This window comes from Leuresthes tenuis, unplaced genomic scaffold, assembly GCF_036924035.1.
Source record: "Leuresthes tenuis unplaced genomic scaffold, fLeuTen1.0.hap1 SCAF_16, whole genome shotgun sequence".
NCBI classification, from domain to species: Eukaryota; Metazoa; Chordata; class Actinopteri; order Atheriniformes; family Atherinopsidae; genus Leuresthes; species Leuresthes tenuis.
Genome location: NW_027325370.1, coordinates 10,825,727 through 10,850,406, shown reverse-complemented (window position 1 = coordinate 10,850,406; position 24,680 = coordinate 10,825,727). Strand labels below are relative to the sequence as shown.

General features: G+C 40.8%; 2 protein-coding genes across 4 annotated transcripts in view; both read right to left on the bottom strand.

Moving 5' to 3' along the window:
* Positions 1-7,336: 7,336 nt before the first annotated feature.
* On the bottom strand, positions 7,337-16,552 carry pdpn (podoplanin). Its single transcript, XM_072367426.1, has 4 exons — positions 16,176-16,552; positions 10,293-10,796; positions 9,936-10,044; positions 7,337-8,878 (listed from the first exon to the last, which is right to left on the bottom strand). The coding sequence occupies exons 1-4, from the start codon at positions 16,237-16,239 to the stop codon at positions 8,872-8,874; spliced, it is 684 nt and encodes a 227-aa protein (XP_072223527.1). The 5' UTR covers positions 16,240-16,552; the 3' UTR covers positions 7,337-8,871.
* Positions 16,553-17,478: 926 nt separating this feature from the next.
* The window catches only part of LOC140272156 (forkhead box protein J3-like), a 71,775-nt gene continuing 64,573 nt past the window's right edge, over positions 17,479-24,680 (bottom strand). For all 3 annotated transcript variants that reach the window (XM_072367511.1, XM_072367513.1, XM_072367512.1), the window contains 2 exons: positions 23,836-23,937; positions 17,479-19,540 (listed from right to left, as the gene is read on the bottom strand). In XM_072367511.1, coding sequence (XP_072223612.1) covers positions 19,416-19,540; positions 23,836-23,937 — 227 coding nt within the window. In that variant the 3' untranslated portion in view covers positions 17,479-19,415. The remainder of the gene's footprint in view (positions 19,541-23,835; positions 23,938-24,680) is intronic.

The following is a 24,680-nucleotide window of genomic DNA, read 5'->3' as shown; positions in this document are numbered from 1 at the left end:
ACTCCTACACTTTGGAGATAGTATGGCGTGTTGTGGTTCATGTGGTTTGATGGAATTATTCATTATTGTGTCTATTGTGTAGCAACTGGCAAGTTAAATATGACTGTGTTTATTTATAGCATGTCATAGAATCACTCAGAACATGCTAAGGGTTCCAGCACGTCTTTCAAAGCTGCTGGCAATTTCAGCTGTGAAATTGTAATAAGCAGTCTGAAACTGGGTTTGCTTGTCATACAAATGTCAAGCCATTGTATAAGGCACTGATCACTTGGGAGCCACTTCAAATACATTAGGAAGCAGCCAAAGTTGTAGCAACAAGCTTTGGGAAGACTGGAATCAATTAAACAAATGCAGCATGTAGCATTATCAGGAAGTGAAACGTATCCTACAGCATTATGAATTGATAATTAAATGCTTTCAGATGGGCTATTTTGCAGCAGCACTTGCAAAAGCTTCTTGTCTTTTAATCTTTGCATATTCAGATGACAAACACATAGATAATCAGGGTTTATAAGCTGCAGTGACATGTCATGTTTATGCATTTGCTCCTGTGTGAATTCTGAGAAGTTAATCAGGGGAGAAACATCATCTGCCTGGGACAGCATTCACAACTTGTCACGTTGCCAAGTTTAAGTTCAACAGGTACACTGCACGATGCTGCATGTGCACATGAACTTGGAAACAAAATTCCTGAGGTTTCAGCGAAATAAAGTCATAAACGTGTAAAAGCTCAGTGGGACATTTGAAGACTTAACAGATACCTGTGGAGCTGAATTATTGCTCTCAACAGCAGATTTGACAAACACAGTGTGTCTGATATGTATATATTTATGAAAAGAGTACGTAGTTGTTTGTAATCTTGTCAAGCTTAACTGGACAGAACGTTTCTCCATGCCTATGTTATGATGTTTTCACATGTATGTGTGTGTTTTCAACTGGATATATGTTATAAATGTTTTTATACCACATTAGGTGTAGTTTTGTGAGGGCACTGTGTTGAAAATAAACCTTACAATAAGAAATAGCAAACTGTATGTACGACCCCACTTCCAAAAAGATGGGACGATGTGTAAAATATCAATTAAAACGTAATGCAATAATTTGCATTCAATCCTAACCCTTATCTTAAATTAGAGGGGAGAGACACATCTATGGAATAAATGGGATGGGGGCAACAAAAGGCAGTAAAAAGGAAGCGGTACTAAGAAATAAACAGCTGGAGGAACATGTCAACATCAACTAATTTGGGTTAATTGGCAACAAGTTACTTACAGAATATGAAAAGGGCAACTGAAAGAGACATTCTGGTCTCCCACCGGACAAAAAAATGCATGTTAGGTTAATTGGTGAATCTATATTGATGGTTGGGTGGTGATCTTCAAGTCCTCAGGTTTCATTAAGAATAAGCAAATGCTCTGTAAACGGTGTTGATGTGTCATATGCAAATGCAGGTTAAAGCCCCATCATGTAAAGAAGAAACCAAATGTGAACATCATACAGAATCGCTTTCCTGTTTAGTCCACAGGGGACTAAAGAATGGAGGCACCATTTACCTTCTTATCAGCCTTCAGATTAAAAAAATGGTGCCCATTGAATTGACAACTTGTACATTTGGAAAGGCATCATCAATACTGAAAGGTTTAAAAAGGTTTTAGAGGAACATATGCTCCCACCTAGACGATAGATTTTTTTCATGGAAGGCCTTGCACACATTTAGCAAGGCAACGCTGAACCAAATACAGCATCTATTACAACTACAGGACTTTGTAATAGAAGAGTCTGGGTGCTGGATGTCCTGCCTGCAGTCCAGACCTTTCAACAACTGAAAGATTTGGCACATTATGAAACTCAAAATATGATAAAGAAGGCGCAGGACTGTTGATCAGCTAGAATCCTGTATCTGACAAGAATGAGGCAACATTCCTGTCCCAGGGGCCCAGCAACTGGTCTCCTCAGTTTCCAGACATTTATGGACAGTTGCTTAAAGAAGAGGGGATACTACACATTGGTAAACATGCCCCTGTCGCAACCTTCTGAGACATGTTCCTGCCTTTACTTTCAAGATGAGCTAATATTTTTAGTTCAAATGTTTCTATGTTCCATTGTGAATTAATTATTGGCTTAAGAGGTTTGTAAATCATTGAATTGTGTTTTTTTTTTGTTTGTTTCACACAGATTTCCAACTTTTTTGGATTTGGTGTTGTATGTTTAAAAAAAAACTTATTCCTAAGGTTGAATTGAATTTAAATCCTTGAGGACAACAATAAATTCAAGCAGGAAGCTAAGCGATTGTGAAATAGTGTGTGTCCCAGATAGCATATCCTGTGGCAGTGGGCGCCGATTCGTGCCAATGACTCCGTGCACAATGAAACATTCACCATCCATGTGAGCATATAGAGCAAGAGAGACAAAGACAGAATGAGGGAGAGGTGTCCGTATATCAGACAGATTACTGAGCAGGACTTTGGTATGAAACAATAAGGGTCTCTCACAGAAGATGTGTGCCACACAGCACAGACAAAGACTTGACTGTGATCTGACATGATGTTATGTCACTTGGACCAAACAGAAATATATTGCTTTGTGTTGCGGATGCCAGATGTGCAGGGAAGAATATGTAAATGTGAACATGTAGGAACACAAGTACAAACTGTACAGTGAAAAACATTATGCTGCACATAGGCACACACAGCTGAGGCCCACCACCACCAACAGTACATGCACGTACTTCATTCACATGCTGACAATCACCTAGAGTCCAACAAACACCACATGCACTCACAAATGATTGCCATCACTCACTTTTGAACACACACACTTACAGAGATCAACCTGATAACACACATAATCTGTCTCCGTCTTTCTGCAGCAATACACAAGCAAACCAAGTTAACCCTTTCACCATCCACACTCTGTCTAACCACTGAACACATCATCTATGCTCGTCACCCAACTTTGTGCACCCTCCCGCACTTCTCCACCCCGCGTCCTCCCTCAGGCCCAGCTGTCTGTGGCACTCAAAACCTTGTGGCCTGACATTTTCTTTATGACATCACAAACTCCAGCAGGCTATCTGTGCACACAAGCGGATCCACAGTGTTTCAGAACTCCTGTCACTACAGGATGGGGTTCATATCCACTCCGGGAGAGGAATGATGTCAAATAAAAACAGGAGTTCTCAGACAAATGTTGAAAACTGCTGCATGTTTCCACCGATTTCATGTCATACTTTATTATTTTGTTGATATGTAGATAAAAGTTTCAGTTTTTGGCAAACACTTTTGAACTGTTATGTTCCAGTCAGTGGTTCATGGAAAAGAACTGAATTGAGGATGTGTTCTCAGGCTGTTTCTGATTAGATCAGCTGTGGGCCGTACAACATGTAACAGTTGTGAGCTCAGCCCCGCAGAGGCCTTCCTGTGTGGCGCTTGCATGTTCTCTCTGTGTTTTGTGTGTGTTTCCCTCACATTCCCCAGCTTCATCCCATAGTAACAGACATGCTGGAATGGTGGACTGGCAACTCTTTATTGCTGGTGAGTGTGAATCTGTCTGCCAGCATATGGATGCCTCTCACCCAGTGAGAGCTGTGACATGCTAAACCCTGATGAAGAGAGTTACTCAGACAAATAATTAATGTCTTTCAACATTGTTGAAAGAGGGAGCTGTCTAAAGGTACAATATGGTGATCTTATTTTACATTAACTGAACAAAGTAGACGAACGGTATCTTGATATTTGCCATGTGACATTCATGTGCTTTTGTTAATCAAACATATGCAGTCTATATATGTATAGGCATTGTTTTATTGTATAAACATTCGAGATTAATGCAGCTGCAGATATTTGATGTCTTCAGGTTTACAAAAATTTGCTTAAAGTGACACTGGATAATTTGGCTCCCCCTACAGATGTGGAGTGTAACACCACTGTAATAAAAACAAATCTCAGAGCAAGCCCTGTAGATATACAGCCATATACATTCTGCCTGCTGTTGGTAATGTGCATTACAAAAGTCAGCGTACTTCAAACCATGTCAGAAGCACACAAACTTGGGTTGCTTTAAAGTTTTTCCAGAATATGTAGCTATCACACCAGCGTTTTCACATTAGATCTTCTTTACTTATATTTTTTCTTTGCACGGTAGTGTTATTACACGGACAGCCATTTTCAGAAGTGTTCCTGAACCCATTTAGTGATTTTCACCACAGAACTGTGTCTATTGTTTGTGCCGTGCTGATAAGATCGCAACTGCCCACTAGTAGTTTTCAGCATTGTTCCCTGTGTACTGATTTCTCATCCTATCAGATTTCTGGAACCTCTCCCAGCTGCCATTGGGCCAAAAGGCGGGGTACATCCTGGAAAGGCCACCAGTCCATCACAGGGACAAACAACCATGCATGCTTACAGTCACTCCTAACACCAATTTAAAGTCACCTATGTACCTAGAATGCATGTCTTTGGACTGTGGTAGAGTATGTGGAGAGAACCCACACATATATGGGGAGAATATGCAGACTCCACACAGAAAAGCCCCAGTTGAGATTTGAACCAGGAACCCTCTTGCTGTGAAGTGATGGCACTACGGTGCAGCCACAGATTTCTCCATTTTCTGAAAATCTTTTCAGGATTTTATGAATGAGGTAATTCTCAAATTCATAATAATTTGTTAAGATGTTAAGATACATTAATCTTAACTTGTTGAAGCACACAATTTGCCAACACAGTATTTCAGCGTGGCAAACTCTTCTCCATCTTTATATTTGAAAGTTTCTTTGGGATGCTCTTCTTTCATCACAATACTGACCTATGGTAAAGTTTCCAAATAATATTCATGCCTTTTCTTTTCTTCTTTCTCTCTTTGTAAATGGTAAAAAATAGTCTTGTCTATAACAGGTTTTTAAATGAGCTAAAATACCCTCAGAAGAACAAGATGTGAAATATTGCATGGGGTCATTTTTTGTTTAACAAAACTAAGCCAAAATGCAGAAACAGTCAGTACAAACTAAGTATACTTCATAGGTCACTCTTTTGTAGAACTACCTTTAGCGGCAATAGCTTGAAGTAATTGTTTTCTGTATGATGTTATCAGTTTCTCACATAATTGTTTAGGAATTTTGGCCCACTCTTCTTTACATCATTGAGGTTTGCAGAGATTTGTTTATGCAAAGCTGTCTTAAGGTCCCACCACAGCATTTCAAGCAGGTTGAGGTCTGGACTTTGACTGAACCATTGCATCACTTTGAGTCTTTTCTTTTCAGCCATTCGGTTTTAGATTTACTGCTCTGCTTGGGTTCATTGTTATATTGCATGACTCAGTTTCAGCCACGCTTTAGCTGTCCGACTGGTGGTCAAACATTTGACTCTGGAATACTCTGAGATGTTTGTGCTGTGTTTGGTTCATACAAATGTGTAACTATGCTCAATGGTCAAACTTGAGCTCGTATGTCCAGAGGACATCAAATCAGACATCATGTGGTTTGTTCAGAACTTCAGAACCAACCTAAGATGTGCTGCCATGTTCATTTTAGAGAGAAGAGTCTTTCTCCTGCAACCCTTCTAACCCTTCTTTTTCTAATTGTGCAGTCATGAACTTTAACATTTGACATGTTAACTGATTGCTGTAGAGTCTAAGCTGTAGCTTTTGGGTGTTGTTTGTACACCCAAAACTGTGCTAATGTTTAGCACTTACTCTGCTAATTACTATGGAAACAGTGAGGGTGTACATTGTTTTTCCCACACTGCTTCAACATTTTAGCTTGAATAATGTGAATAACAATCACAAGCTGTATGATATGGAGATAAAGCATTACTTAAAAAGTGCCAACACTATTCTTTGGTACTTCAAGAAAAAACGAGTATTCAATGAAGAGAGAAGCTGCATTGATCTTTTCAAACTTTTGGTTCACAATCTTTTCCTTTCTGAAACCTCCGTATAAAACAAAGTGACTTTTGTAAAACATTGTCCGATCAGTGACAAAGTAAAATTTTGAAGCTGACTTTTAAAGCCATGGATTTGAGCACAGATAGATGGCCTCACCAGAAAACAACAAATCTAACAGAATTAACCAGATGCCTGGTGTTAATAATCAGCCTCGTATTGGGAAACTATCGTCCTCTATTGTTACACAATCTGTTCTTTCTTTGTACAGTTGGTATTCATTTGTGCCGAGTGGGCACCAACAGCTTTTTTTCACCAAACAAAATGATGACTTTCCTCATTGTGGAATTTATCAATAACAGTCTGCATTCATCTGTCTCTGTGTGAGTGTTAATTGGTCACTTTCTTCCTCTCTGGCTGTTTTTCAGTCACCTTGAGACAAATACAGAGGAGCTGAGGGACATCTTATGTAGTGACTAACTCTATAACTTTACGTAAACAGGCACATTTTGGAGTCTGAAATTAAAGATGACACATTACTTTGTCTGTGCTGTTGAAATCCTGTGGCTTGAATCTCACTAAATCACACGCTTTGGCTGCGTATCTTAATAACTGGCTTTGCTGAGACATTTTGCTGCTGCATGACTCTTACAATAGTGTTAATAGGGTGTTTTATATCTGCGCAGCTAATGATTGAGCTCTCTCTGAAGTATTTCTGTGGTGTGTGCGTGTGTATAAAAGCACATGATGGATGCTGGGCCCACCCAGGAAGTGACTCCACCCTGCAGCGATGTACAGAATTCCCCCTTGCTGAAGGAAAGAGAGCGAGCCACAGCCCATAGCCTCTCCATTTGCCCCTCTCAAAAGACTCCATTGTTCCCAAAAGTCTGAGGCGAGAGAGTGCGCTAAAGGGAGTTATGAAGCTTGCCGGTGGGGCAGAGGCTGGCGTGGTGGGTGTTGGGCCGCTGCCTAAAACCACACCGGGGAGAGGGAGCCAGACACAGAGCATCTCTGTGCAAGTCGCAACCTACTGTTGGAGCTCTGCCTCAGCTTAACAGCACAGTATGAAAAACTCTACAACATGACACAAAAAACACACCTAACTGTCAGGGGGCTCAACTGACTCAACGATTCTAGGCAATATGGGCCTCCATATTTGGTGATGTTTGTCTACTTGAAAAGTTTTTTTTCTTTCTTTTTCTTTCTTTTTTTTTTTTAACTGAAGCACAACTTGAATTGGCCAATCAGAGCAGGCAGCTGGATGCAGCCCCCGGCAACTTGTTAATAATGTTTGTATGTTGTTCTTGGAAATTGAAAATAAGTATCATGAGACTGTAACGGTCACAAGTATATAAGAGGGAATACAGTACAATGTGCTCACTTTTAACCGTTTCCGAGGAAACTATATAATCTAATGGAAAGGAAGAGGAGAGCTCTTGGTTAACAAATTAGGGAAATGTTTCATATTTAAATTTTTTTTTATTGAAACAGTATGAACAAAAACACTGCAATTAAATAAAAGGTTTGAATGAATCAGATGGCACAAATTAAAGACCTACAAGTAACGTCATATGGCAAAGCAGTAGGGAGGAAACGAGTTTATCGTTGCAAACATTTGCAGTGTCTAAAGCCAGTTCATTAAACATTACACCACTCATTCAGTGCACATATTAAATACGTTTACAAAGCAAGCAGGGGTAAGCAGAGACTTCATCATTTGTACACCCATTTAGCACACTTACAATTGCAAAAATAGCAAAAAGGGTATTACCTCCTAACAATAAAACTAAGTGCAGCTATAAAATGTAATCCTGTGTGTGCAATATTGGGTTAAGGACTGGATGGCTGATCTGGTAAAAATGAACAGAAGAACTAGGAATACATTGTTGTGAAAATGCTATTATCATGTCTTACAACCACTGGTAGTGAGAAAGCCATCCAAGTCATCCAAGTAGTTGTTTTTTGGAATGGGTGGCAGTTAAAATAGTACAGTCAAGTCACATTATTAATGCACTTCAAAACTTAAACTACTAGCAAGAGAACACCAGGGACAGTGGCACAAACCCTCCTGCTAAATTTCACAGATATGTATTAGGGTGTTTATATGTCAGTGTTAAGGTGGGCAGAATGTCACGTTACTATTGCAAATGAGGGTGCCTTTTCTTTTCTTGTAGCCCCTCAGAGCATATGAGTGTTGTCGGGACATCTTCTGCACACTGTGCTTCATACAGTTGGCCGACATGTCAGGTATTCTGGCCGCATGAGAAACTGTTTTAACTGGTGCTCAGGGATGTTTAAGCCACAACAATAGCCTACGCTTATCTGCACATACTATGTTCTCCATAATATCAAATGCTAGCCTATGCAACTGCAACAAATGAAAAAAGTCATTAGCTGTATACTATGTAGTGCCCTTGCATTGTATATACAAACATCCTGTGGAACTTGTCAGTATTTCCTGCTTACTATCCCCATCCTTCTTGTGTATTTGATACATTTTTGCTTTGTCAGTATTTCCCATTCATATGCTTTTTTCTTCAACTTAAACATTAACATCAGTCACTTCATCATTCTAAAGGGGATACATTTTCCCCTTGATGTCAGATTATCTACTCCTTCACTCAAAATGCATTTGAAAAGCCCTAAAATTCCTTGGAACATGCTGCTTTCACCTTGTTGGTTTCTCTGCAAGGGAATAAGGGGAGACAGATCCTTGAATGTCAGCAGCTTCTCTGGATCAGGGAGGTAGCAGGGGGCGTGAGGATGTTGGCTCATTAACCCCTTGTCTCACATACAATACAGTACATGCAGTATATACATTAACACACACAAATCTCCCTCCTCCACTTTGCTTGACATCAGTTCAGAGTCCTGGTTAGATTAGTTTAGTTCTGGTATCGTGCTTTTTTCTTTTTAATCAAAATTGACGTCACAGTTCAGTAGTTCAGATTTTCCAGAACTTCGCGCGCTCCTGCTGCTTGGTTGGCTTTTTTCTCAGGGGCTGTGGGAGAAAAACAGATAGCCAGTCAGTTATTTTACCAAAAGAAATTTAAGATTTGTGTTACTTTAAAGATAATCAGTTGTTATTTACAGTAACTGCTCCCCTTAAGGGCATATTGATGTAAAAAAAAAATAAATAAATAGGTGGTGAAAAAAATATGTTTTTTAGATTTATTTAAGAGATTAAATATAAAGAACCATTTACAAAAGGAGACTATGTAAAATTTCCGTAAGCTTTGAGACTACATTTTCCTTTTTAGTATTGCTTAACAGCAAGATTTCAAGACATATTACATCTATTTTTTAATACACAATCTTAGTTCCTGAAATTATAAAAACAGAAATGTGACTGTGGTTTGCGGCCCCGCTTCCAACAAACACAAACCCTCTGTTTCCAAGGATCAAATCAAGCTGTGAATATATAAAAAAAGTTTACCTGATGACCATCAACCCTGTAGACTGATACTGAGTCAATAGATAAAGTAATTCTGAGGCCAAAGAGAGCCACTGGTCACCATGAATGCTTGTTTGTCCTCCCAGAAACATGGGACTGTGCGTCAGTTAATGGAGCAACAACCACCAGAATTTGTCAGTAGTGTTTTTGGGGTAGAGGGCATCTGTTAGACGTCTATAAAAAGGTGGGCAAGGGGTTAAAACGATTAGAACAAAAGTATCAAATAGAGAAATTTACAGAAACCACAACGTCTTTTTTGGCACGTTTTTTGCTCTTGGCAGACCTGTGACACAAAAAACATTCACCAACTTGATTATTATCAATCATCATGGTCTCAGAGGGGAGGGTAAGATCTGTGGGAATATTGTCACTTTTAGGAGATCTGGTTTACTCTCAAGAAACATCTGCACCCAAATATGTTCAACACCCTGAAACCATTTATGTCTGAAATGCAGCATTGGTTGTGTTCTATACTTAAAGTAAATTCATCACACAAAACAAACAAAAATAGTTCCACTACATCACTGAGTGTGTTCATTCATTGGTGGATGTGTCTGTAACGACTAAAAGCTGATGCATCGCGGCTTCACATTTAGATACTTACGAGTATTTTCCCATCCTTCTCACCACTGCAATAACTATGGCGATGACGATGACCATGGCTAACAAGGCGCCAATCACAATGCCGATTATCTGACCAGAGCTGAGGCCGTCTGTAAGACAAATATTGATCAATCTTTTTAAAACTTAAAAACACTGCAAGTACTTTTGCTCCATTATTCCTCTTCAAATAGTCATATCTGAAGACATGCAGGGCTGATGTGTGTCTTTTGAAGTGTTTATGGCAAAAAAAAAAATGTATTGGTCTCACAAACCTTTGCATTACATGCATGTTTTGTATGCTCTGACCTCAAATTGACCATTTACATTGTTTCCAGCTTCCTTCCTGCACAATCCTTACCTTCTGTGACAACAATTTCATTTTCATCTCCCTCTGCCTCAGTTGCAGTTGCCTGAGTTTGGACCTCGGCCTCTGCTAGATCAGTGGATACTGCAGCATCCACAGCAGGAGCTGTAGTGTCCACAGCAGGAGCTCCAGTGTCCACAGCAGGAGCTGCAGTGTCCACAGCAGGAGCTGCAGTGTCCACAGCAGGAGCTGCAGTGTCCACAGCAGGAGCTGTGGTCATCAAGACAGGAGCTTCAGTTATGGCAGCAGGAGCTTCGGTGAAATGGAACTCTGGTACTTCTGGTGCTGCTGCTACAGTAGCAGCGACCTCTGTGAAAGGCTCTTCAGGAGTGATGGATGTTGGAACTGTCTCTACTGCAACTGCAGGGACCGCTTCGGGTTCGGTAGGAACAGGACCAGTGACAACGTCACTATCTTCTTTTGCAGCCACAGTACCTTCTGGGGTAATTTTTGAATCTTCGTGAGAGGCAGCAGCTTCTGTGGGGAGTGCTGTGGGGCCTGGGAAGAGCAATTACAAGAAAGATCACAAACAGGTTTAATGCTAATGCTAGTTAATACTTTTCTCTCTCTCTTATCTTTTCTCACCCTAACAAGCTGAGACAGACTGTCAGACAGCCTTTCTGTCTGGTTTTGCTGCCAACTGTTGTTGCTGGTTTTCTCACTAGATTGTGTGGATGTTCATAAAGCACTTTGTAACATTTGATGAAATTTGCCCTTTTGACAAGATAATTTGTTAAATGTATTCTTATATTTGGGTCTGAAAACTTCACAGAAATACAAAAGGAAAATCAATAAGAATTGCATATGATAGTAGCAACCCAGTAGAGCAAGCTGTTCCATTGTTCTGCCCCTCTCTTCTCCACATGGGTGCAAAAGTTGGTTTTCACACTCTCGCAACAATACCAGCATCATCACAGCATAATTATCATGGGAGCATGTACACCCCACTCAGTGACCTCACAAAACGTCCATCCTCCCTCCGCCCTTCAATCCTGTCTTTAGGTTTGAGTATTTGTGTACTGGAATGCCACATCCTCTGCCTCATTTCCTGTAAGAAGAGATGACGTGAAATGAGAGCTGGGGAAGGTTTGTCAACTCTCAGTCACTTAAGTTGGTCAGTTATTGGGAGGCAATGCTGCAACGACAATGCCTGAATGCATGAGAAAGACACATAAAAGAATCTTTTTTTTTATTTAAATAATCTTATTCTTTTATTTGTAAAAAAAAGACAGTCAATCTTAAAAAAATTTGACATTCAACACCAAAACACAGACTTTTTCAGATTATGGAAGTCTATCCATACTGGAAGTAAAATGGAGGCTCCCATTTTGTCCCAACTGTATGAGGACATGTATTTATCTTTGTGTCTTTCATCAAGGTCTGGACTATGAACCGGCCTGAATTCAACCTAATCATTTCCATCTAATAACCATCTCTCTGTTTTCCAATGTTCAACATCCTTCCAGCCACAACTGATAGTTTAGCCTGAACAACACTCCTTCAAAATTAAGGAGGTAGACTTCAGCGTGGCACCAAAATTACAGTCTGTAATCAACTTTCCACTGACAAAAAGTTGGCTTAAAATCACTGCTGCTCTTTGGAAAAGTAAAATCTACTCATCTACCTCAAAATTTTCTTTCTGCAGCACAAAAAGTGAGTCTTCTAAACTTAACTGCTGACATCATGCTCTCTCCGTCTCTGCTTTATCCAGCTCCTCTAAATACTTGAAATAATACAGAATACTTTACGAGGGCAAAAATAACTCTGAATGGGCTGTGTTCATTAGCAACAGGCGGAGTAAATATAACAAAACATTTGTTCCCACTGTGGCCGGGTACTGGGGGGGGTGCTCAGACCGTTTGTTTGGAACGTCTGTAAGCGATGATAAAATGGTCTGCGCTTCACAGAGTATAGCTGCACACTATGTGTAATCACCCCCTTAACCTCCACTAACAATTGTTTCATTATGTGTACAGTTCCCACAATTAGCTCAGAGTAGTATTTCCTTCCCACAGAGCTAACCCTCAGCTAAAACAGCCGCATTACTTAGTAACACAGTTGTGGCCTACATCCCTCCCCTTCTCTTTTCCTTTTCATCTACTTTTGACTGTTCTTCCTCTCCATGACTGTGCCACTCCCTGAGGATAGGTTTGTTGCTGCTTAAACCTTTGAGCAGACTGAATCATAAAAGGGATTGAGGGAATCTCTGAGAGTTTGGTGTGATTTAAATTTTAAGAAACTGGGGAGCTCCCCCTTGTCCCCACTGCAACACAACTTCCCAGCAAACACAGTCCATCACTGCTTAGAAGGATGTGAAGGGGATAATACTGTGTGCGTTTATGCGTCTGCATTAATCCTCAGGGGGTTCGGAGCAGAGTGTTGGGCCTAGAAGTGGACCCCCAAAGCTGGGAAAGGCTTTCCACCCACACAGCTGGGTCAACCATTTAAAGGATGGTTTATAGAAATAGAAATAGAAAAATACTTTATTCTTTATACTTTATTAGTTTATAAGTGTGAGCTTTTCTTTTTTCGGAGAGGTGTTTGTCTAAGTATGCCTTTGTCCTATTTCCAAATTGTGAGTGGTGCACTGTCATTTTACCCCTGATTACATCCCTTTGACTACACACGCTCACCCACTTCCATTTTGATATCAAGCATGTCTTAAACATCATCTAACTGCCTGTAGTGTTAGCAAAATACCACTAAGTTCATATTACATGTATGTATATGTGCATTTCTCTTTATAAAACATTTCACAAATCAGTGTAAACACTGACATACATAAAGCCTTCTTAAGATAAAAACAAGTTCATGGATAAACAGGACAAAGAAGGTATTAGAAATAATATGAATACTAATAGAGCACCATCATTTATGACTACAAATTACTTTGGTTTTGTAATTCCCCTGAAAAAGCATTGACTGATGGAGATAAACAAGAAGAAAATGGTGAAGTAAAAGGTAGGCAGGCTGGCAAATGGCTGAGTGAAAAGTGAGAGGTGGTAAAGGAATACAGCAAAAAGCTGTAAGAGACACAGAGGCACCCCTGTGGGGCTTCTCTCCTGCCTGACATAAATAAAACCTCTACGGAGAATCAGGGAGTAAGGGAGGTACACAAAAAAATACAACGTGAGACAGGAAAGGAGGGAGTCACTGCTTGAATCCTCCCTTATGATCACAATCAGCTGCCACTGATGGTCTCGGCTTTTGTGTATGCGAGTGTACTAATTCACAGACCTGTGTAGGAGGGAAAGATGATGTGAGACGAGTGTGAGTGTGTCCACCTTAGGAGCTCAGGAATGTTTTCATGACGCTGAAGGAGGGAAATTAGAGAAATACAGGCACCCTGCCCATCTCACAGCACTAACATGAGCTGCCGTATTGCGTACCCTCCCCCGCTAAACCAGTAAGAGTCATCTCCAAAGATACAGGGCTGTGCCCTGTATTGCTCACGAGGGATTTTAAATAAGATACCAGTCAGAGTGGAATATTCTCAGCCTGTCTTATCACAAAGCGGCACAATGAGTGTCTACGCTCATTTAGGAACTGATGTTTTCTCCTTCTGGTTTAGATAACGTGGACATGCAGCAGGTTCCATCTGGACTCCATCAACAGGGGCAGGAACTGGCACCAGATCAAGTGGGCTCTCATTCTCAGGCCTTACTGGTCTCATCACATTCTGGCAATGTAATGAATCAGAACAGGGATGACTAAACATTTAACTACCATCTTCATTGCCTGCTTTACTGTTCTCTTCATTTTGTCCTAAGCAACTATAAAACGCAGATAAAAAGACAAGCACCGGCTGCCACAAAATGATCAAGCAAGCCTCTGATGTATTTCTAAACTTGGTGACCTTCGACTCCCACACCATGAAACATCCACCCAGTTGTATAAGTGTCCTTGTGCCAGCAGCTCTACTTTTTTTTTTCTTCATATTTTCTTTCGAGCCATGTCTCACGTAGGTGCTACCGATATGAGACATTTGTGTTCATATTCACAGAAGAGGCCCAAGAAAATCATAATTGGTAGGTTGCAGTCTTGCTTCTGATAGTTTTTTTTAAGCCTCCTATGTATAACAGAAACTGCTTCATTCTCAGGTTGTTGGGACTGAGACAGTGTTAGTCTACTTTTCCTTAGACAGATGTTCCTTTCTGCTAGCGGAAATATTTGGAAGTATGACTGTGCGTTTTTTTTTTTCCCCTCCTCAAATTGAGACGTGAGAAGAAGTTGTTCCTCATGTTCCCTCTTTAATGGCATGTGCCTCATATTTGGAGTATGAGCGCAACATGTGAGTAATTTCTAAGTGGGCATGGACAAAGGGCACTGACCTCCTCCTTCAGCGGCCAGATGTGACGGGGATGTTATTGGCCCAGCAAGGCAGACAAAACTCATTAAGTGGGAGACCAGGGTGTGGTGGGGTGAGGAGGGGAGAGGTTTGGAGTGTAGAAGCAAGCGAGGGCTTTTACAGGATTCTGACGGTTTCCTTGTTAAGTGAGCAAATGAGATGAGATGATTAAAAGTCCCCACTTGTGACGTTTGGTTTGGTTTGTAAAGGGTTTGGAGCAGGATTTAGAATCCTCCTGAGAGTACAAGTACTGTACCTTCTTTTCCAAGTAAAAAACAATGGAAATGGTCCAGGCATGTTCACTAGTAATCATTATTGTTCAAAAACAGACTTATCCCCTCTCTGTTTCCCCAGAGTCACACCAACTCTGTCTTCAGGGGTCAGACTCATCGACATGGAACGTGCGGAGTAGGGGGCAGATAACTGGAGAAAGGCGGAGGGCTCTTGAGTGACAGGGTGAGAGGCAGGAGAAGGGGATTTTAAGTGGGAAAGCATGACACCCCACCAAAGATGGGTAAACGCCAAGGGGTGGCGCGCTGCACAGTTTAACAACATACGGGAAAGGGTGGGGCACCGCTTAAAGCTCTTCATGTCTCCTGCTCCTCTCTCATTCATATGACTCTCTTAAATATAGAGCCTCTCACTATTAATACACACATGCAAACCCGCAGTTCCCTCTGGTCTCAGCCACACACCCATATACCCCACCTCTCTTAAGCCAGTGCTGGCTATTTCCTCTGGGCAAACAGAGCTGGTGAAGGCAAGGGAAGGGAGGGAAAACTTTTATACTGTGAAAGAGACAGAAGACGAAGATACAAAGTTAAAGAAGAGAGAATAAGGGGTAAAATGAGAGGGAGCAGAGGAAAAGCTTTTGGATAAATGTGCACGGTGTACGTTACAGTTTACAGCCACCACACACCCCCTCCCTCCCTTCCTGCTTATGAGCACTCTGTTGGGAGGCTTCCAAAGGATATTCCTTTCTTCTCTTTGGCAGTGCCAAGAGTTTACAGACACGAGGCAGCAGAGCTCCTGCTATTACATCATATTTTTCCCCTCAAGGTTGCAAATCAGACTTTTCCTCCTGTCTAGCACTCTGAAGGAGGTAACAGTGTGAAAACAAGTGTGGGATATAAAAAGACAGGAGAGGTGATCTGATATATGAGCATTGAGTAGCAATTTAAATGCTTCCTCTTTGTTAAATTAACACTTTTGCCCAAATTTCCAGGAGGCACGTGAGGGTTGAACTCCAGCCAGCAGTTGCCTATTAGTTTTAAAGGATTTTTCAGTAAAACACATTACAAGAAGTTGTTTAAACATTTCAATATATATATTTAAAAAAAATCATATGAACTTCTTAATGGAAACTGATAATTTTGCCTCCATTTTAATTCACCCTCCTGAGTGTCTGAGTGTCATTGTTCAGTCAGAGGGGAATAAAGCAGACAAAGAGTTGTGTAGTGAGGGCACATGGAGGCAGAGAGGGGGACACATTGTGCTAACAGCAGGACAGTGATAAAAACTCCACTTACTTGCATGTGTGAAAGCACAGAACGGGCCAACCAGGGCCAACAAGAGCAGCAGCTGAAGTTTCATTGTGGTGAAAACTCTTTTCCAATCTTCAGTCCTGTCAGAAAGTTTCAGGACTCCCTCGGGGCAAAGAGCACGACACTGGAGACCTCGCACACGCTGCCGTACACACAGGAGTGAGAGAATGAAGGACCCAGTAAAAGGGCAAGAATCAAAATAAAGTCTTTGGACAAAGTTTGGAAAAAACGCAGCAAGTAGCTTTGTGGAGGTGAGGATGGACGGGGCAGAGCAAAGAAAACGAGTGGCAGAAGGATGTGAAGAGGACAAGAGAAAAGAGAAGAGCTCTGGCTACTTTGAGGAAGTGTAGGGAGAGGGAGGGAATAGCACACAGCAAGAGAGAGAAAAGAGGGTGCGTTTGAGTGACTGAGGATGGAGAAGGGGGGCTGGTACTGGTGGGCTGGGCGGGCTGGGGAGTGAGGGGCAGGTTGGGCTGGGAGAAAGGCTCTTCTCCATAGGGGCAGCAAGGTGGTTTCAGCCCTTGTGGTCCAGCCCTGTTCAAGGCGCCCTCTCCTCTTAGAGAACCCTGCAATATCAGCAGCATGCACACACTTACACACACTTGAATACAGATAAGAGAGTTGAGCTACTTATCGAGACAAGACAGGAATTTCAAACTGAAACTGGAAAGCTTACACAGTTAGAAACAAAGAAAACATTTTTACAAAGAAAGAACATTTTCTTTCTGAATGAATGGCGAGAGCTTTGGCGTTGTCTTAATCACAGCTTTGCCTGCAGCAGAGCTTTACTTCACTCAACTGTTTAATCATTGAAACAAGGATCTGCGATGCAGCTGCGTTGCCCTTCTAAAACATTACATTTGTTCTCCCAAAGAAAAGTTTCAGGATGAATGTGGTTGACAGACAGTATAAAGAGTTTTTAGCTTTTAAAACCAGTGAAAATGAGCTGTAAATACAGTTAGAACACAGTGTGACTTTCACACACGCAAGCACATGTGGTCTGCTGAGTTTATGTGCCATAGAAGACAAACAAAGTGTTACTTGGCACTAGGCTGACACCTGTTGGACAACAAGCTAACCTGGAGGCATAGCAGCACAAAGCTGAGGTTGAAGTAAATTAACTTAAGAGATTATTTTAGCTTAGTTTTGGCTTAAATATGAGATGTTAACTGCTGTCCAAAGCTTTGCAGCCTTACAGCATCACAAAAAGGGTTTTAGAGAACTATGAAATCCAACATGCAAGCAGCTAATAAAATAAAGGCAGCAGATGCAGAGATAGTGCAGTAAAAATGGTCCATGACATTTTAATAAACACTTAAACAGATTTTAACCTTTAAACTGCCATACACAGAATATTTATGACACACAAAATGCCAATGTCAACTTCTTTTGACTCACATATTTACAATATACTGAAAGTATGTACATGATGCATCTCCTGAAGGACAAATAACAAAAAAATACCATCTCCATTTGCAACTTTCCTTTTTTTTTTTTTATCTGTCTCTGTTTTTCATCAGCAAAAGGAGGAGTAACATACTGTTATTTACAAGGACAACAACGCACAAACATAGAAGATATACATATGCTGGTCACTGTAATACAGCATTTAATGGTAATAAGGATTTTTTTCCCCCTCAACAACCATCTGAATAGTCACTGAGTTCCTCCAACTCAAACAGCACTTTCAGGTCCTATATTTCACTGTGGGAAATATGAGAGCTTAAAGTGTTGATACAAACAAATATTTTTTTTTTGTTTGTTCTGTTTCTTTTTTTGTTTTAGTTTTATGCTTAAGGAAATCAGAGACGACTACACGCACTTGTACACACAGACAAAATTAACATCACAGTGAACAAAACAAAGTTAAGCATATTGTCTTTACTCCCTTAATCATTTTTTTCAATGTCTTTTCAAACAAAGAAACAAAAAAGTTTACAATTTTCTTTTAATTTCTTTCATACACTAGATGCTATCCAGCTTGTGCAAAAATTGCTCGTCTTCCTCCGAAACGAGGCATCTTGAAATCGCGACCAACCTTCTCTGTCTGGTCAGAAATGATATGCACTTTACCCCAAAAGTTACAGAAGCGAAAGAAAGTGAACGGCATCTCATAAATCTGAGGTCTAATGTTAACGAAGTCCAAGTCTGGCCTGCATCTTGTTTTCATCATAACAAGCGGCTGTTGTTTGAGCTGCTGAAAAGCTTCTTCTACAGTATTTTGTATTATTTAGCTTATAGATCTGACAAACAAAGATTTTAACCCTTTCGATGACAGTCACAGGGATGCTCGCTGTTAGCCAACAGGATCTGAACACTGACAGCACCACATGACACACAGTTAACCTCACATATAGATGCAAATGGCACAGATGTGAAGATGTATGTGAACATTCCAACCTGAGAGCATGACACTGTGGACTGGAGCACACGCAAGATTATGGCATTTAAATAATAAAGCAGACTAAAAATGTTTGTGTTCATTGTGACAGAACAAAGATCAGGAAAGAACAGACTGTGGCACTCATGCCATTTTTTCAGAAAATAAAGCAAATGTATGCCTGTTTTTATCCAGCAGGCGGTGCTCCACTCATCACTCAGATAGATGATATGAATGCTTTTTAGTTAAGTTTAGTGAAGTTCCACAGCAGCTTTGTGAAGCCCAGCAACAGAGTGAAGAGATTGTTACAAGGAAGAAAAGTAGAAACATTTGGAAATGCCTGGTGTGTGCGAAAGGAAATGTGATTTATCTGCAGGGAGTTTGGAGTTTTCAGTTCATCTCACACACAGGTGGTGAGACTCTGCAGACAAAGGACACAAGCTGTAACAGGAAACACATTTTAGAAAAAAGAAAAACACTTCACAGACAAATTGACAACACTTTGGCGACTTGTAACCCTGTTGGCACGGAGGACAAAACATTGTGTTTCCATCTTGGCTGCGTCCCACACAGCATAAATCTGTCCCATATCTACTTTTATAATGATTGTCTTTAGGCTCATCAGCTGCTTGTATTAGGAAAAAAAAGGCTAGCATGATTCAAAAGAATAAAACCAAAACATTTTCCATTTCTTTCTGTCGGATTGTCGTCTGTTTCTTCACGCAGGTGAATGGAGCAGGTTGGCCCCTTCCATACCTCATATTTATATTGTCGCACATCATCTCTGCCACTCCATTTTGTTTCAAGTACATTGTTTAGTCTCTCTATTTGACTGACAGCTTGGTTTAAACGATGGAGTCCCAGTCGAAATCATCCTGGATGTCGTCGGCAGCGAGCATGCGCCTCACTTGAAAGTGTCCTGGAGGCAGCGCGTGTTGCTGCTGCTGCTGGCTAAGCTGGCTGTGATGACCTGCGTGTGAGAGAAGAAAGGAGACTACTTCAGCCATAGTAAAGAGTAAGTAGGCACTCTTTCAGTTCCTTCACAACCCCGAGTTAGATTAAGTGGGTATGGAAAATGGATGGATTTTATTTTGGACAAATACAAATACAGAAGCAGTGTGTGAAAAATTAAATACATCTTCACTGCTTTAGAATTTAGAAGGGTAAGTAGCAGCCCGGTGCTACTGATGATATTCACTTGAATAAATGATAAAAAGTAAGTTTGACCAGCTCCATTCAAGCAGAAGTTTTAGCAGTTTGCTGGTCTGGAGCATTCAGATGTGTGACCACAATGCCCTGGAGGAAAGACATCTGCAATGATCTTAGAGAAGCAATCATTGCTGCACATCAGTCTGAGAAGAGTTACAAGGCCATTTCCAAACAGTCTGGAGTTCATCATTCTACAGTGAAGCCCTTTTTACACTGGCTGAAAAAAAAATTATATAAAAAACTGCTAACACGCACAAACATCTGGATCTTGAGTGTTATGGGAAAGTCTTTAATTGCCATTCAGTCCTGAGTCAAATGGCTATATCAGATGTTGTTTCTTTTGACTCCAGCCCGACTTGGCATCAGTCAGAACACAAGACCCGGGTGTGCACACACATTTTCACTGAGGATGCTGCACTAGGGGATACAAAAATGAGCATAGCTCACATTTTCTTTACAGAACACATCTACTAACTGTAACATCTCACACGGTGATTATAAAACTGACTGCAACAACTCACGGACAAAAAGAGAGGTGTCCCACTGTGTGGTGCTGACATCCACTGTCCAGTCAAAAGTAGCATTTAGACTGATCCTCTCAGAGTCACGATTATCAGAAAACACACAATTCTGTGTAATGACAGCCCTTAGGTTGTTGTAGTGACCCGTCTATTCTCCAGAAGGTAGAGGGATACTGGACCCATAAGTTTAAGCCCACAGAGCACTGATGATAAACCTCCATACTCCATACTACAAGCGATGAGAAAGTGTTTAATCAGCATTTTTTAGAGGGTGTACCCAGTGGGAATAAAACCCACAGGGCTTAGTTAGCATGTTAAATGTGAAAGTTAAGGATAGCATAACTAGAAAAAGACTGAACGAGTATGGGTCCAGCCCTCAACCTGACTGTGGCAGAGCTGTGCATAAATGATTGCTGCATCAGGGCCGGCTCTGGGCATAGGCGAACCAGGCGGTCACTGGGGCGCCAACTGCTGGAGGGGCGCATTAACTGAATTCTCAAAGTGAAAAAAATATATATACTTGAAGATACGAATAATAAATTTCAACCCATCCTTCAAATTTCTTGACACTTTTTCTTTTAAATAAATAATAAAAAGAACAGAACAGCTCAATATGAAAAATCTATCTGCTGACCGGCTGACATGCGCCCTGAACCTGACGCTAGTGGAAGGTGAGGTGGGGGAGGGGCAGCGCATCCCAGATTCTTCAATTAATAAACAAGGACGTTGTCGTGTTAGTTTTAGCAACGTTTTGTTCGTCTTTTATAATGAAAAGGGCATCCAAGCCGTCAGGTGTTGCTTTTAGAAAGCGAAGAAAGTAGGAGGAGGAAAAACTGGCCCAAAGCAGAAGTATGAAACTTTAATTACCTTTTAAAGCATTAGGTGTGGATTTCTTCATTTTGGCTAACAGCAAGTGCAAAGCCAAGCCAGCTGTGTTAAATAGCAGTACTATACTGTCATTAATAGAACTAAAGTTACTACTCACAGACAGGTTCCCTAGCTATTATACTCTACTATACATTACAATATACACGACAACGACTCTCGCCTGGAGCGCCATATTACACAGAGCCGGCCCTGTGCTGCATACATCAATAAATTACAGCAACCTTCAAAAGAGGAGTGGGCCATTCCTTCACAACGACGGGACTGATAACATTATACAGATTTATTGCTGCTAAAGGTGGTTCTACAAACACACACTGTTTTTGAATTTTGGTTTAGGTCGTGCTTTACGTCGTGTGTTAATCATATGAAGCTGCACCCCCATAATTTTAATCCCTGATAAGGACTAGATTCTTTTTTTTTTATTACAGGATGTCCTGGTTATTACAGGATGTCCAGGATGTCCAGTGGCAGCTGGTGGTTACTAAAGATTACGAAGAACAAAAGAGTGAAACCTGACTGAGAGACATGAGTTTAAAAAAAGAGAGCTTTCATTGACTGCTGACTGACCGGCGCTGTGTAAAAGGATTTTTACTCACTGATTGACTGGCACTGTGGAGGAGGGCAGTCTCTGACTCTGTGGACACCCTCATCCACCAAGTGATAAATGGTAAACGGACTGTACTTTTTTAGCGCTTTTCTAGTCTAGCTGACCAAGCAAAGCACTTTCAACACTACATGCCACATTCACCCATTCACCTACACAGCACGTCTTAGTCTACACAGCTGCACAGTGCTTCCTACTACATTCACACACCGATGGATGCATCAGTAGGCAACGTGCGGTTCAGTGTCTTGCCCAAGGATGCTTCAAAAGGGATGCCAGAGTGAAGTGTAGCCAGAGTCAAACCACCAACCTTCCGATTGGTGGGCTACTGCTCTACAGCTGTCCCGATCAATTCTGATATTTTCATGCATAATCAAATGAACTGCAGCCCTGATATGATCTTTGGATTTTTCATGCATTCTGGCAGAGCAGTAAAAATTACTTATATCATGAAAGCCCGCTTTTACGCATCTGTTCCTATTTGCCAGTAAGCTCCCTGTTAGCCACTGATGGATCTGGTACCAGTCCTGCCAAAAACCCGGTTTTCAGAAGAAAAAAAACGTATCTCAGATGTTGGTCTATCTTCTCTTTTATGCTGGACTTTTTCTTCAAAGCTCAAAGAATGTGAACTGACCCTGTCGACCACACTGACATTCACTGAAAGCACACATGTTGCCAAACCTGGAGTTTATGCATGGTAAGCTGGTCTGACATCTGCTAACACAGAGAAACCTACTCAGACACCTAAAGGATGCTGGGTGATGATAGCCCTGATATTTGTCATCTCTGCTGTCAATCAAGTTCACAAGACGCGAAGGGATACGCACAGATGGCAAACCTCGGACAAAAGGCCGGTTCTACCAACCTCAAAAGGCAGATTATACAAACTGAGATCTACAAAGGGCTGAAGCACACACACTGCTGTGCTCAACGTGCAATTTAAACTCTGGTCAGTGGGGGTCACCGGTTGTGCAGCTTGTTTTTACTGTTCATCTACGGAGGAATAAGAGTAACGGATACACATAGCTTTAATCTGTGAGCACAGCTTTTGTGAATCTTACTGAGCACTGCTTCATCTGCTTAATTGGACGAGCTGCCCCTGCCTGACATGTAAAACATTCCACACTGAGAGAAGGTGTACAGTGAAAAGTAGAAACGTTAATATTGCTATAATATACTGAACTCGTGACAATAGGACTATCTGAAATACAGGAACATTCTGGAAAAAACAAAGCAGGGTTAAAAATGTATCAATACGTACTTTTGCCAAACAAAATGTTATACATCCAATAATACTGATGGGAATAAACTTTTTTGATGGGTTAGCCTACCAATTTTATAATGGTTCTCCACCTGAGAAAACACTTGTGTAATGTCTTCTGTGGCTACAGACTGGAGGATATTTGACTTATGAGAAATGTAAGAACCTGTGTTTTTTTCTTCTTCTGAAATATAAACGGACTAATAAAATCTTAAATAGTTTGCTCAATCATTTAAAGTCTGCCAACTTCAAAAACATTAACACATTTATGAGTCTTTTCAGTGCTGAGAATAAAACCATCAACCATACAAACCATACTGCTCCATAGAACTCCATGTTTTTTGTTTGGGCCATTACTTTGTGGCATTTTAAGTGTCTTCATCTTGTTGAAAGATACACTTTGAGTTCTCTTCACATTTCCAACAGATGGCGCCACACTTCATTTAAGCACATTTAAACACTAATGTGATGCAGTACTCATAGCTGAACCTGTGACCAAGTCCCTGTGACAGCTCAGCAACAACAACTATGAAGTTTCTATCACCATGCTGTCTTTGATATGTGCTGAACAGGTCTGTGCATGACTGATTTAATGAGAATTATTTCTTAAAGCCCTTTTTCATGAAACTGATCTCTTTTTAATTTGACTTTTGAAAAAAAATTTTTTTGCTTGCTTAAATCTGCTGAAAAAGTTAAAAAATTACCACAGGCTCTACATTGCTACATTCTTATGAATTTCCACCACCTGCTTTGAGATGTTAGGAGACTGACGGAGGAGTCACCTGTCATGTTGGGAGCCGTGTTGCTCATGGGGGGCATGTGAGGATATCCTGGTGGGCCCATCAGAGAAGAAATGTTCTGTCTCGAGTCAATGTACATGTTCCCTGTGGGAGAACAGACAAAAGGGCAATGACTAACTGTCAGATTAGCATCCTGACTTTCACACATTTGTCTTTCAGAACATGAGCTGTTATCATGAGCAAACAGAATTTCACTGCCACTTCATGCTAAGCCTGATAAATCGTACAGAATCTGTTGTCGCTCAGAGGATTCCCCACTGGGGAAACATCCTCCGTGCCCTCAAATTTTTCTTACAGTTGCCTCGAAACTGACAACATCAATAATTCTATTGCAAATATATAATGGACTGACAATGGCACACTGAGCGGAGATTTAGTAATTTAGCTTCAAGGCACTGAGCTCCAGCCTCTGTCACAGCGAGCAAGTGCAGAAATGGCCCAGAGCATGTCTCTAACTGCTCACTGTTAAGGGTAAAAATGTATTTTAATAGTTGGAGACGTATTTTCTTTTCTAAATTTCTTGGGGAATTTTATTAGATTTGTCTGACTGCTGACTTCAAAGTGAAAATTTTTTTTATTTTGTTGCTTATCAAATTTAAGAAAATAGGACTTGAATATGTTGTTTGGGAAATCATATTAGAGATTTGAACATTTACTTTTCTTTCCAACTATTTTTGTTTAATTTTCTATTGCGTTTTGTGCTTTTCCCCATCTTTCCTTACCTCCCTCCTTACTTTCTATATCTTAAACTGATTTGAAAGCAAAAACAAAGCATGACAAAGACAATATCAGCTAAACTAATATCGTCACTCCTGAGACATGCATGA